The 14,294-nt window shown below is 37.2% G+C and overlaps 1 protein-coding gene across 3 annotated transcripts in view; it reads left to right on the top strand.

The window, feature by feature from the left end:
- Positions 1-14,294, top strand: part of DPP10 (dipeptidyl peptidase like 10) — a 477,295-nt gene that overhangs the window by 439,671 nt on the left and 23,330 nt on the right. For all 3 annotated transcript variants that reach the window (XM_039382111.1, XM_027723612.2, XM_039382115.1), the window contains exons 11-17: positions 356-479; positions 2,608-2,646; positions 3,723-3,830; positions 7,816-7,907; positions 9,427-9,474; positions 10,158-10,279; positions 14,078-14,125. In XM_039382111.1, the coding sequence (XP_039238045.1) occupies positions 356-479; positions 2,608-2,646; positions 3,723-3,830; positions 7,816-7,907; positions 9,427-9,474; positions 10,158-10,279; positions 14,078-14,125 (581 nt within the window). The remainder of the gene's footprint in view (positions 1-355; positions 480-2,607; positions 2,647-3,722; positions 3,831-7,815; positions 7,908-9,426; positions 9,475-10,157; positions 10,280-14,077; positions 14,126-14,294) is intronic.

Raw genomic sequence — 14,294 nt, 5'->3', positions numbered from 1 at the left:
AAGGCATTTGGTATAGGAAAATACTGGCTTCTGTTGGAATTCAGTGCTTGTTTTTAAGCTGGCTGGAAAGTACATGGTTCACGTGTGTTTGCAAACATCTGTTTCACAGCTGGTAAAGTTTGTGTATGTATATGCAAAAATTTCCCAGGGGAACAGTACACTGAAGGACTGAGCCTTTCCACTTTTAAGAACAGAGATGCTGGGCACTTGGGGTTATTTTTTCCATCCCTCAGTACTGATACTGTCATGCCATACAAATCCAGCATTTGAATGAACTGTATGTATGTTGGGTTTTTTTTAAGTCTAGTCTGAAATATCAAGTATCTGAACTTTGTGTTTTCAAATGTTTACTTAGGGAATATTATATCACCATGGTGAAATGGGTAAGCAACACCAAGGCTGTGGTGAGATGGTTAAACAGAGCTCAGAATATCTCCATCCTTACAGTCTGTGAAACCACAACTGGGGCTTGTACCAGGGTAAGTTATGTTTTTGTTTTGTTTTTTTTTTCTGGAAGATCTCTTTTCAAGGTTTCTTCTGCATTTTGTTTTCATATTCAGAAGAATATTTTTGAAAATGAGTTTGCAGATGCAAGCTGAATATAATTAGTCAACAGGGAGGAAATAGATGTGAGAAGATTCCAAATGTGGTGAAATGATTTCATGCAATTAAGAGCTTTGAGTGACATTTTCAGAATTACTAAGCTTTGTTCATTCATTAACTTCAGTGGAAACTGAGGTTGCTGAACATCGTGTACTTGGGATATAGCTAGAGTAGCAACAAGCTTGTCTTTCCTCAGATATTTTCAGCTGACTGGTTTCTCCTCTCTCCCCCTGCAGAGTTTCATTTTAGATCTTTCTGTCTCTCACAGCTTACATATTTTTTAAGAAAAAAGGTGTAAAACTCTGATAATTCCTTCAAATTCAATAGCAGAAATAAATAACTTCAGAAAAAGCCCTTGAAAGGCAAAAGGGATACTTCATTTTTGAATGTTAGCTGAGCTGAAATACATTTTTCTATTTGAATCCAACCTCATCTCATCCCTTGACTCTGAATTTGACTTCTGACACTCGTGCACTGCATCTCTCCATTTTCACAGTCAATCTTGTATCTTGAATGCAATTGGCTGCTTTCCCATTCTGAGTCACGATCTCTTCCCAGAACCAGCTAAAAGTATAAATATTTTCTATACATGCCAATATCACAACCAGCAGATGCTCCAAAGTGGAGGGTATAATTTGGCAGAGTAAATGGTTGTGAGCGATAAATGTTGGCCTCTGAATCAAAAGGCTCCCATCAGTGTCTGCTACTGAAGTCAGTCATGATGCAGTGTTAGAGATTGTTTCTGAGCTTGTCTGCTTCTATAGCTACACAGTTCAGGTTGCTTTTCCTGACTCAGAAACTATGAATAAATCCCCGAAATATGGATTAAGAGTGTGACCATGGAGATTTGTTGATTAGGTTGCTGTTTAGCTGGTTCCTGCAAGCCTTATGCCTTTTTATTAAGAAAGTTGTCACAAACCTCTGTGAGCAGTCACTTCTGAAAGGGAAACCTTTATGTGCTCCAAGGTCAATTGGACTTGTTTGAAGTAGGTATCCTGGGAGCTGTAATCCAGGATATAATACCACAGAGAGAGAGACTGAGAAGTCCCATTCCAGAAGACTTAGAGTGCAGCAAAGGACATTTTTAGGTGGGTGAGGAAGGAGAGCAATGCAGCGTCACCATAGTAAGCTCAGCTCAGGCTCATGCCTGTACCCCTGAATGGTTCTATTCTGCACCCACTGGGATAAGGTGATGCTCTTGAAATCACTGATGGAAGAGGAAAGACCTTATTTTGACAATTTAGCATTGTATCACATCATTTGATTTCAAATGTAAACCTTTTTCCCCCCTAGCATTTTGCACATGTTCTCAGTTTCAAAAAGTACTGCATCAAACCAACTGGTGTAACAGCTACACATTTTCATTTCTCAGGCCATATATGTACAGATGCTTCTATAGCTAATAAATTTTCATTACTTCAGTGTGACTATGAAAATTTGCAACAGTTGACGTATATTATATTTTTTTCCCAACAATGTGTATGTGGTATTTGGGTTTTTTCTTTCAGTTGGCATGGTGTGAAATATGACTATGAACAATAAAAAAAAAATCATTTGTATTTATTTTTTGTTCTCATCACTAATGCCAGACTACAACCCATTAAAACAAGAGATTGTAATTTGACAAGGTCTCACAATTTGAGCTTGATGCTGGCTGTTTGCCCAGTGTTGATGAAGGACCTAAAATATCCAGTTGTCAGATGATGCCTAGAGGTAAAAAACAAATAGAACTGCCTGTGTAAAGCTTTATAGCTAATCAGAAAGGATTGAAAACGGCATTCTTAGGTCCCCTGTGGTGTTCTACTAGAAACTCTGAATAAAGCAGCTGACTTAGTAATTAAATTATTGTTTGTTTCAATGGAAGTGCCAACAAAGGGATGTGAAGATCGTAGCATAGTAGAAAAAAACCCCCATGAAATAACTAGAGACCTTTTGCTGAATGTGGGAAATATTTTTGACCTGTAGCTATTCTATAAAAGAAATTTTTTTTTTTTTTTTTTTTAGAAATATGAAATGCAGTCAGACCTGTGGCTTCCTAAACAGGTACAGTATAAATGCTGTTTCTGAGTGTATAATGTATCATTGTTTCATTGTCATTTTTATTTAATTATGTGGTATTTTATAAGTTAATAAAATCCCGAGACACCTGTGTGGGTTTTGGAGGCAATATTCCCTTCAGTTTCCGTCTGTCTTTAGCATTCAGTTCAGTAAGCACTTAGATGACCAGCTGATTAACTCTTGGATGGTTAAAGACAGATCAGATGAATCCCATTCCAGGCATGTCTTATATACTGTGCTGATTTTTTTCTGATTAAAAAATAAGCTCACTAAATTACACACAAAGGAGTTCAAGGATTAGAGGTCATATGGGCTGTAATTGGAATATGTAAGTATAATATTTCTGAATTCACACCCAGAACAGTATGTTGAACTAATATGTCAGCAAATTATTCCATTTTCATAGCTTCAGAAGAACTGTCCAATAAATGGATGAAACGCATTCTATTTAAAATACATTTCTGGCTTCATTTTGCAATGTGCAAATGAGAAATCATTTTAGCAAAAAACTATACTTTTATAGCAAGCCATTTTCATTTAATATTTCTGTGTAAAGTTAGACGTGAAGGGATGGTATCACATCATGCTGCAATTTGTGGTACGACCCTGATTCAGAATATCACTTCAATGTGCTTATTTTTTCCATATAACTTTATCAAAATCAGTGATTGTTAAGCACATTTTGATGGGTCCAGACTACCAAAACTTTTTTTTCTCCTCATCATTTGTAGAACTTATCTCTGTCAATAACTGTAGTCTGTAAAGGGAAGTATCCTGGAAAGTCCCACTGCATTAGGGATGAGATTACCAGACCTTTCACTGTAAGGGAGAGTTTACCAAGGTGCTTTAGGACAAGATTGCACATGGCATGAACTCCATTTAGCTTTAGCTACCACATTTTTGTTAACCTTAGCAGAATAGATTTAAAACCTAAGGATTTTTTCCAGTTGACTCATGAGCACAGCAAATACCAAAACCAAGGAGACAAAAAGCTTAAGCTGATCTTTTGTTTAGAAGTTTAATGAACAGTGTGACAAACTGACACAATCTTACTTTCATAGAACGAAGAACCGGTTTTCTCCAAGGATGGCAGTAGGTTCTTCATGACTGTCCCAGTGAAGCAAGGAGGACGGGGCGAATTTCACCACATAGCCATGTTCATTGTGCAGGTAAGGTTTTGGTTCTGGCTGTTTTTAATATATTACTGGTCATCTAGGACTTTTATTGATGACACAAGACCCAGGCAAAGGTCTGCACTTCATCAGAGTCCGAACGCTTGTGTCATCATTTGTCCTATCCAGGTTGTCACTCGGTGCAGAGGGGACAGATTTGTAACTTCTTCCAGAATAAGTGGAGGTTTCTCTCTTTCCTCAGACCTCTTCTGTGGTAGCACATGTATTCACTAAATGGAAGGTACTTCCCAAGTACTTTCTCTGGAAAATTCCATGGTTTTTTTGTACCTCTGTAGGCAAGCAGAGATGTTTTCTTGTTAAACCCTTCTGTCAATAATAATATTTTATAGCCACAGAAATTCAAGAGACCTGCAGAATCACTATTTTTACCCTCTCTACATACACTATACATGCATAAGTATAATTTAAAATGTCTGTTCAGAATCTGGCCTTACACAGAACAGTAAAGGAAGGAAATATCCAAACTTAAAATTTTGGGAAAGTTAGGACTCTTTATTACCCTTTGCAACATTTTTCAGTGTCTTCCATTTCCCAGGGTCATTACTTTTCCCAAAGAAGGATCTGAAAGAAGATAAATTTGCACTAGGACTTTGAAGGTCACCAGTATAAAGTTGTGATGAACTAATAAAGGAAATTATGCCCTGGAACAGAACACTCCAAGGCATCTATTTAAATCAGCAGAGCATTAATCCAGGTACTTTATCAGAGCCATATGAGATAGGAGGGATTATCAAGGTACCCAAAACATCAAAATAGCAGACTTGGCACTGGGAAAATCTATTATCTGCCTTTATGACAGTGTTCTCGTATGAACATTATTAAGTCTGAAATAGATTCACAGTGTGCTGCGGACAGAACAAGAACAAAAGACCTTTAATGAAAATTTAACCTGAAGAAGCAAGAATAAAGATACTCATTCACTAGAGTAAATATATCAAGAAAGAGTCAGTGAAGATAAAAGGGATCAAAGACATGTCAAATTCTATCTTCTAAAGAAAACAGTAACTCAGATGACAGTCTGGTAAAGGCATATTAGTACAGTAACCACATAAAAATTTACACCAGAGCAAAACTATTTAGTCAGTCAAGTCTTATTTTGGTATCTTTCCCACTATGAATAACTGTCTTTAAAATACATGAAATAGTAATGGTCTAGATCTGAAAGTTAACTTGCAACATTCCCAAGGATGTTAGAGATACAATCAAATTTGCCCTAAACCTGTAGGCTCTGACATTTCTCACTACTAAAAAGCCCAGGCAACTTGATCCTCATTCAGGAAAATATTTAAGCAAAAATTAAGCCCACTCTTATTCAGTAAGGTGATAAATATATAGCTACTTTTAAATACATCTTCATACAATTTAACCAGAATAATGTTTAAAGTCAAGGTGATGATTCAGAGTTTTGTCCCTTTCAGGCAGAATTAGAGGCCTGGGTACTGCACAACTCCAAAAATAAAAAATACTTCTATTTTGACGGCCATCAGCATGAATAAACATATCTGAATGGTATAACCAATGACAAATTTGGCTTTTAGTATGTAGTTGCTCCTAAGAAGAAGGAAATATGATATCCCATGTATCAGGCATTATTCATCAGTAAGTAACATTCTGCATGATAATGGGGCTGACACAGAGCAGTAAAGGACAGGAAATGCGTTTATATGATGTGTTTTACACACTGCATTAATCTGATTGTCCATTATTTCTAAAGCAAACATGGAGGCATAAAAAGTATATTAACCGTTGCACATAAAGTCTTTTGTCACATTACATGTTTGTCACACCTTGTGAGAGCCACAGCAGCATAGCAGGTGCTTTGCAGAATTTAAAGCAGTTGGGAGATCACCAGTACCCAGATGATCACAGCTTTTCCATGATGGAGCTCGGGTAACACTGGAATTTGGCATTTGGATTCCCACTACTTCTCTGTGCTACTCAGTACAGATATTTATTAAGGGAAATCAGCCTCTGCATGTGGGAAAGTTAAAACACAGAACCAATGTGAACTTGCAGGGACAAAGAAGTACATTTTAGTGGCTCACTTTAATCACTGAGGCTGATTTGTCAATCATAAAACAAAGTGCTGACAAATGGTGGTCTTTCTCAGACTGCATTTCTTTGACTGTACTTCAGAAAAGCATGTGGCAATGACACAATCAAAGCAGGTTAGCAGAAGCATCTAATTACATCTTTATGCAAAGGGAAGGGACTGTCTAAAAGATTACTGTCTATCATAGATTATTTACTGCCTGGATGTAGAGGGATAGATGTGTGGTTTATTGTTTACAAATGCTTTTAGTAACTTATGAAATATTTAAAACAAACTAATCTCAAAATGGGATTGAATCATGTGTTACGTATCTAGAAATTTCTTTCATGGAGTTTTGCAACTCTAGAAAGTCTCTTTTTTTCCAACCACAAAATAAGAATTATAAAGTTACTTTAATGGATCGAGGCGATAACTTCCTGTAAGCTTCATAAATTATGTATAATGGCTGTAACCTTGAAAAATAACCATGTTTATTAACGCTTGGCTGGGCTTTTTATTGCTGTTTCTTGTTAGATCCTATGATCTTAATATTTAAATATCTCTTTCAGTTGTTGCAGCTTTTCTCTCTTGAGAGAAGAAATAGTCACTTAGGATAAATCACTAATTTGTATTTTAATCATTCTTGGAGACAGCACTGAATATCATAGTCTTCCTGAATGGAGAACCCTCATCATAAACATATGTACAGCACCCAGCGCAATGTCCTGATTTTGTTTGGTACTTGCAAGACTTGTCAAGAGTTACTACATCATTCTTTCCTTGTGGATCTGGTAGAAAAAAGATCAATTCTAAGGGACTTGGTTCTGCCTTGCCAGTTCCCAGCATTTCTCATAGGTATCCTGGAGCATTTTATGCTTTCTAGTTATTGCTGCTGTTGATGTGGAACTCAGGATATAGTTCAGAAAGACATGGATTAAAAAAAACAAACCCTTTTTGCCTTTATGACTTTTTGTAGACCACGTAACCACTGAGGCCACAGCGATTAGGTATGGACTGGTGCTGCAGGTTCACAAGCTGAAGTATCACCTCTTTTCTTCACGGAGTTTGTCTTGAATTTGAAAACTTAAGAATTTGTATATCCAAGCCAAGCATCATAACCCAAATACAGAAAAAAAGGCTCTGTTCAAGTAGTGAGGGTTGAAGTTTTATTCTTCAGTAGCCTAAGCCAAGATTTTACCTTTTACAGCAGGACCTTCTCAGTCTTCATGTTCTGCTGTTTTTAACCTGTGTCTGATGAGCAACCTGCTGCAACTTCCAGCCAAAGAGTTGGTTTTACCTGCATTGCATCCTGATGTTTCCTAGTCCAGTTCCTGGTGTACTGACTGAGAAAAGTGTCATCGTGTTCTTTGAAAGAATGTTTTGAATTTCCCCTTGTAGCAGTTATTTTCCTGGGCTCACTGGGGTAGAAAGTGCTTCTGAAAGGAAACAACATGTGCTCCCCAGCTTGTAAGCATTTGGTTCAGTTGCCAAAATTTAAAGCTACTCTTAGCCGCTTCTTATAGGCGCTGGATAAAGAGAGGATTCTCCATGGTGCACAGTGGAGCAGGGGAAAGATTCTCTGGAATGCCACTGTGAAGGAAAAGAAACACTAAGAAAAACAAAGCATGTGGAATAGCAAGGTTCTTAGCTTGAAGTATTGGACTTACACTGTTTGTCGGCATCTGAGCAACGGAAAGAAAAATTGTAATGAAAACCAACATTGTTTTAATGGCTTTGAAAAGTTTATATATGGGGGGGGAAGATGCTTGAAGTTCAGGCCTATCAAAATATGAGGTTTGTGATTTAAAGATGTGTTGCATATTTAAGTTTTAAAAGCTGTAATCAATACTGACATGTGCAGACAATCCTTCTGGACAAAGAAAAATATAACAAGTAAGGTGAAAGTCAGTGTTTTCCATCTCTCTCCAGGCTAAAAGTGAACAAATCAGTGTAAGACACCTTACATCGGGAAACTGGGAAGTTATCAAAATACTGGCATATGATGAAACTACTCAAAAGATGTAAGCACTATTCTCTGTATTTGTTTATGAAAATATCTGAGTTATTAAAGTGGAATCCATTTAACGGGAAATAGCATATCTCAAACAACAGTATTTCTTTCATTTTTAAGCATTACCATAACTCTGACACACCTGAGTGCATAAAGTGCAGTTGTAAGACAATTTATATGTCATTCTGTTGTTGTGTGTATTTTTATGCAGAGGGAAAAGAAGTGCACACTGTGACATCACTTACTCACTGTATTTTTCTAAACAAAAGAAATCAACACACAATGCAGCAGTAATAACGTTTTTGGTGACTTCTTTCCTGAAATCAGACAAGGAGTCATAGTAAATTTTACTACTTGATAAAACATCAAATCTTTAGGTTTTATCCTGGCTTGATTACTGCATGAGGCCTCAGAGTTTTGGGGATCTGGTTCAATCTCATAAATTCAAATTATTTATGGAGGTTATCAGAACTCCTGATTCTAACTCAGCTCACAGAGAAATATTTCCAAAGCCCATCTTAGTGCTACAGTAGAAGGAAATGCAACACATACTTTGCTGCTTTTGGTGGGGCAGTATAGAACTGACATAAAATGTCTGAAGGCTCCACATAACTTCAGTGGAACTTCCTTAGTTTTCAATTTTATCTGCCCATGGCAAAAAACAGATATTCTCATTTTCTTTAAAATAAATGATATTTCAACAATATCTGAGGCTGCAACATATTTGAGGCTGCAACAAGACCTGTCTTCTCCACTAGTACCGGAGAAAACCCTTTTTGACCAGTCCTTCTTTGGGTTCTGAAAATATATCCGTGGACAATTTCTAGATACTTCTGAAAGGTTCAGGTGAAAAAATGAGGTCTGGATGCACTCAGCCTGCAGAGAGCTGACAGACCTCATGTGGGTTGTCTCAGCCTCTTGAGAGGATTTCCTTGCCCTTCTTCTGCCTATCAGGCAGAACCTTTTGGGGATCTCACCTGGGAAACACCAAGGGCTTGTCTTTGTATTCTTGCAGCATCTTCACTACCCACTCTCTTTCCACCTGTGAAAACTAGATAGAAGAAAAAGTTTTCCTACAGCTCAAAAAGGCTTTTGGGTATCATAAGATCTATTGTAATACGTGATATAATTTCACTGCGACCTTTATCTACCTCTTGGGTTTGTATTGTAAACTCTAGAGTGACGGAGAAACTTTCTCTTCTGTATTTGTAATGTGCAGAAAGGCATTGTGGTTGCTACTGGAGCTCCCTGGGCATTACGGGAATTAAACAGAAACCATAAAACATTGTGTTCATCACTGTTAAAATATGAAATCGTATGCCATCTGAAATTACTACTCTATGTCCTGGGTCTAAATTTAATCTTGGAAATTAGGTTTGTATATAAGTATTTTATCTTCATGGATATTTGGGAATTTTTATTTTAAAAAATGGTTTTTATGGTGTCTCTCATTTCCCTAAACACTACTCACATCAGACAATTTACCAAACTGAGTTTAACTTTTAACTTTTTTCATCTTTTGGACACAGTTATTTCTTAAGCACTGAAGAATCCCCAAGAGGAAGACAGCTGCATAGGTAAGAAGTACATGGGGCTGTGACAACAGCTTCTTCATCCAACCTATAAGTGCTGTGGTGCTTGGGTAATCATTTATATTGTGTAACAATTAGTATGCTTGGCTGTAGCAAGGAAAGAATCACAGCTTTTATAAGTTAAACATGTCAATGATATTTTAAATTTCCTAAAAAATGGAAAAGATTTTAACACAAAATGTTTTTACCAATTACATCTTTACTAGTCCTTTATAAACATCTAAAAAGCTAAACCTAAAGGCAAGCATTCAAAATGACTGTGTTTTAAAAGTATTAAAATCTTCTAAATAAAAATATTTATAGGGTTTAATCATGTAACTTAAAATGTGTGGGCAAAGCACCTCATCCTTGCACAAACTCCAGTGCTTAAACCTGAAGTTAATGAGGCTTTTCATTGTGTCCTACTAATACTGTTACCCTACAGCACCGCTGGTTATTGGAGTCCCAGTCTTGCTTTGGGCAGGTTTTGGATCCTGTCTACGTTGCCCACTTTACAGAACAGTAGTCCACTGAGTCATCTGAAAACAGTTTCCATCAAGAACAAAATGAGTCAGTGGTATTTAAGCAAGTTTGGGGACTGAAACAAATTTTGTCACTTTGATGAGCTAATTCTTGGTTTATTGTATTTTATTACAATGTAAAATGTTTCTGATTAATTTTTTCCACAGTGTATCAACAGTGGGGTCATTGAATCGTCAGTGTCTCTCATGTAACTTCTTGAAAGACCGGTGCACATACTTCAGTGCAAAGTTTAGCCCCATGAATAGGCATTTTCTACTGCACTGTAAAGGTAAGTCAAATGCACAGTGTGTAGTAGTGCATGTTTGCTTCTGAATTAATGTATTCTCTTGAGAAGGGCATTAGACTGGAGTCTAACAGTTGGCTTAGTATTGGATTACTCAAAGTTCTGTACAGAGTCTATTCCAAGACTAAGTGAAGATGTTCTGTGTAACAGCTAAATAACAGGTGATGTCAGAAAGCTGCTCCAATCCTAACGCTTCTGTCCAAGTAAAGGACATTGACTTAAATTCACCCTAGATAAAAATCCTTCACCAAAAATTTTGGAATTTATGGTGATGGTACTGTGGTTTGTAACATCTTCATTATTTTATATATAGGGTTTGATCTTGTGTGTAATTATACCTAGTTAAAAAATGAGGGACTGCTTTCTGGTACACTGTTTCTCTGTGTGTGCATACATGTACGTGCACAGTGTATCTATACACCCCCCCATATATATGTGTGTATCTTCCAAAAAGATTAAACCAGGTGTGGTTTAATCCACAGAACCTCTCTATCAAAATAATTGCAATAAATAACTCCTTGTGTTTTAGTTTTAGCTGTGTTCTAGTAGCACTAAATGGCACCAACTGGGTCAGAGTTTCTCTATAAACAGAAAAATAGAACCATCCCACACTGTGAAATTTATAACCTACACCCAGGAAATAAACACTAAGAAATAAATAAGATTATAAAAAAAGGTTCAGAAGAGCATGAGGCAATCAATAATAAAGTGTATAGCTAGACCTATTGTCCTTGAAACTTGCAACATTTTACACTGTCCTCCCAGTATTTTTTTGCATAGTTAGAATCAGACTGAAAAGAGTAGAACGCAATTCATCTGGAATACGTATGAATAGCCCATTTTATTTTCATGCATTTTTCTATTTCTTTTGCAACTCCACTTTTATTTTTGAACAGAAACAAAATATCTGCCGACTTGAGCATTGAATCTATCCAAACAAACAAACTATTAATATATATTGGCTAAAATAAGGGGTGTGGTTTTATTTTTTTCTCAGGGGGTGGGTGGAAATAAACCTACAATGCAAAGCTGATTAGAAAAAGAACATACAAACTGTATGGTTTATACATAGTTAAATCTGCAGCATGATGTTACAGAACTAATCCTGAGATCCATATCTGAAAGACTGCACTAGTAATTACTTACTCATGCTTTAAGCAGAGTTTTCCCTTGTTCTTGACATAGTCCCTATGGGGTAAATCTCAGATTCCTGCAAGAGGGAAGATTGGTAAATTGGGAAGTTTTTTTTCCCTGAATCAGTAATGTTCCAGAGTCCAAAAGGACAACTTCCTGTTGTTATTTCTGCAAAATATATTCAGCCTGTATTTTTTAATGCATTCCTTTGATATAAAAACATGAATGCCAGCAGAAAGTTGTGCATGGAATTACAGGCTCACGACTTTCAGTGACTTTGGAGGTGGCAGTTGTCTGTTTGAGATGATAAGGCTGTAGATCATCCTCCCAGGACTAAACCTACACTCCACTGAGTTGCAGCCAGTAGACTGCTCTAAGCTGCAGGTCATGGGCACAGATGATAAACCACTTTCTCTAAGTTTTTCCTACCTCTAACATTAATGCATAGTTGTCAACTTGGCCTTCTCTTGTGTTTCATCAGAGCTTGCAGTTACAGCAGTGGTGTGGCTCTTGTATACTGCCACGGCTCTGTGGTGCATTGGGTATTTGGGAGTATTGAATTTTATGGCAACATCACCAGAGAACAGATATCAAAACTCTTCTGCAGGGTGCTGCTTGTAGGAGCGTGATGTAAACTGCTCCAAGGAGACAAATGGCACTGCATCTACTTGCATCCACACTTGTTTTCCCACCACAAAAAGCCTTTGCCGAATTGTTACAAAAGCAATTTGCCCAGAAAAATCATTGGGGGACTCTGGACTAGTTCGATCTATACAAGTTTCAATTCTTCCACCTCCTGTTTACCCATGAGCACCTTTATTAAGATACTTTTTCCTTCTTAGTTTTCCTCAGCCAGGAGATCTGTCTCAGTATATCCATCTCCAGAGACTCTCCTGAGTGAGGAGTTATTTGTAGCCTGGTAGGTGGAGGAGACTCTACAGCCTCTCAGTTTTGGCAAGTGCATCCTTTGCATTTATTTTCAACACTCCTTGTAAATTTTTTCCTTTAGCACTTCATAAACACTAACAGATATTAATCTCTCCACTCAAATTTAATACTTCACAAAGAGATTAATTGTTTCTCCCCTTTTATACAACAGAAAATAAGCTCTGGGTTTAGGGTTAATAATAGGAGGTCAATGGGAAATCTAAGAGCTGTGCTTAGTTCTGATGTGCTGTAACACAATGCCTGTAAAACAGATCTGTCTCTTTTTATTCTGATTAGCTTTTTAATCTACTGAAATCTCCCTTTTTTCAAAATGTGTCATCATCCTTCAGTCTTTTACTGTGAAAATAGGGCTGGCCTGGAAAACATCAATGCTTTCCCGCTCAAAAATGGTCTTTCTTAAATAAGAATTTAAAGCAAGATGACAAATTCAGAAGAAGCAAAATGAGCTGGGGAAAAAAACAAACAAAAGAAAAAGAGACATCTGAAGAAATTACCTTCTTCAAGAGCTAAGGCAGAAAGCCGTGATTTCTCAGCAATCTGTAAGATTTTTGTCAATAGTTCCTCTTGAGACTAAACGAAATTGATAAAAATCTTGTGGAGGCCATGAATGGCATCATGCTTCTTATTTCAGGTATTTACATTTCCCTAGGCTCATGCCATAATTAATTGAAAGACAACCTCTTGAAACACATAAATTACACTCTGTCTGTGAACTGCTCTCAGAAGGAATTGTTTTTTCTCAAAAAAAGAGAAGTTGTAACTCCTAATTTCAGAGGGTCCGTGCATTCATCTGCCATGGGGTCCTCAGGGACATCAGCTTTTCTGCATCATTCTTCCTAGCCCAATACTGACTGACTGCTTGTAATTTAAACTCTTGTCTCACTAAAGTAAAACTAAGCTTCTTGTGTGCAAATTCTACGCTGGGGGTGGGAACACAATATTTTCTTTTGCAAGTTTACACTAGGAGAGTCCTCAGAGCAGGTACAGCAAACTTGGCTCTGCTTCTGAGTATGCTGAATGCTTGGTCATCCCAGTTTCACATACCATCTTGTGCATTTGCACAGCAGCTGTTGACATGAAGAATTATTCCTGGTGCACTTAGTTTCTTAGTGTAAATTAAAAATATAGTATCTGAAGTGGAATTAGATTACATTACACCTAGATTTAGCTGTGATGCTGTTGGTTTTGCAGAGCTGGCATACCAAAGACGCTGCTTAAACAGATAACCAAGTGAAATACTTGAGAATTTTTCAGCACTTCAATAGCTTTTCCACAGAAAATATAAGTGAATATTATCATTAATTCACCTCCCAGTCAACCTAAAGTTACTGTTTCTGAAAGCCAAACTGATATATTTTAGACAGTGCTATTAAGGGCCTCCATAATTTTTTTATTCTTCACTTAAAACTAAAACATGGAGTTTATAAAAAAAAAATGGTGCTCCTTGTGGGTGCAGGGTGTGGGTACAGAATCTGGACTGCTTGCTGAGCTGGCAGGAGGCCTCTGTTTCCCACTTTGTTGGTACTGTAGTCTAACCTCTGTCCTTCCCAGTGGAGTTAGTGCTGTGTTTGAAGGGAAGCATTTGTACGGAGCTTCCAGGATCCCATCTTATGTGGTAACTGGTGCTCTCACCTTTTTTATTAAACTGCTGAGTACTAACTACCCTGCACTGCCTCTGTTTTTCTTCTCTCCTCAAAACAGGACCAGGTGTTCCAGTTGTTAGCGTGCACAGTACAAGTAATACTGCAAGTGAGTATTCCTTATGAAATACTTACATTTTATTATCATCCCTGATTGTGTTGGAGAGTTTGGGAGAGGGGAAAGACCATTGCAAGTATGTGAAAATTAATAGATGGCTTATTCATATAAAGTTCTTTTAATTACCTCTTAGCAGCATCCACATCAGCAAATGATAAGG

This window comes from Pipra filicauda, unplaced genomic scaffold, assembly GCF_003945595.2.
Source record: "Pipra filicauda isolate LSUMZ 115617 unplaced genomic scaffold, ASM394559v2 scaffold10_size6260569_pilon, whole genome shotgun sequence".
Taxonomy (NCBI): domain Eukaryota; kingdom Metazoa; phylum Chordata; class Aves; order Passeriformes; family Pipridae; genus Pipra; species Pipra filicauda.
Note: the sequence above shows the minus strand (reverse complement) of the source record. Positions and strands in the feature narration are given on the sequence as shown.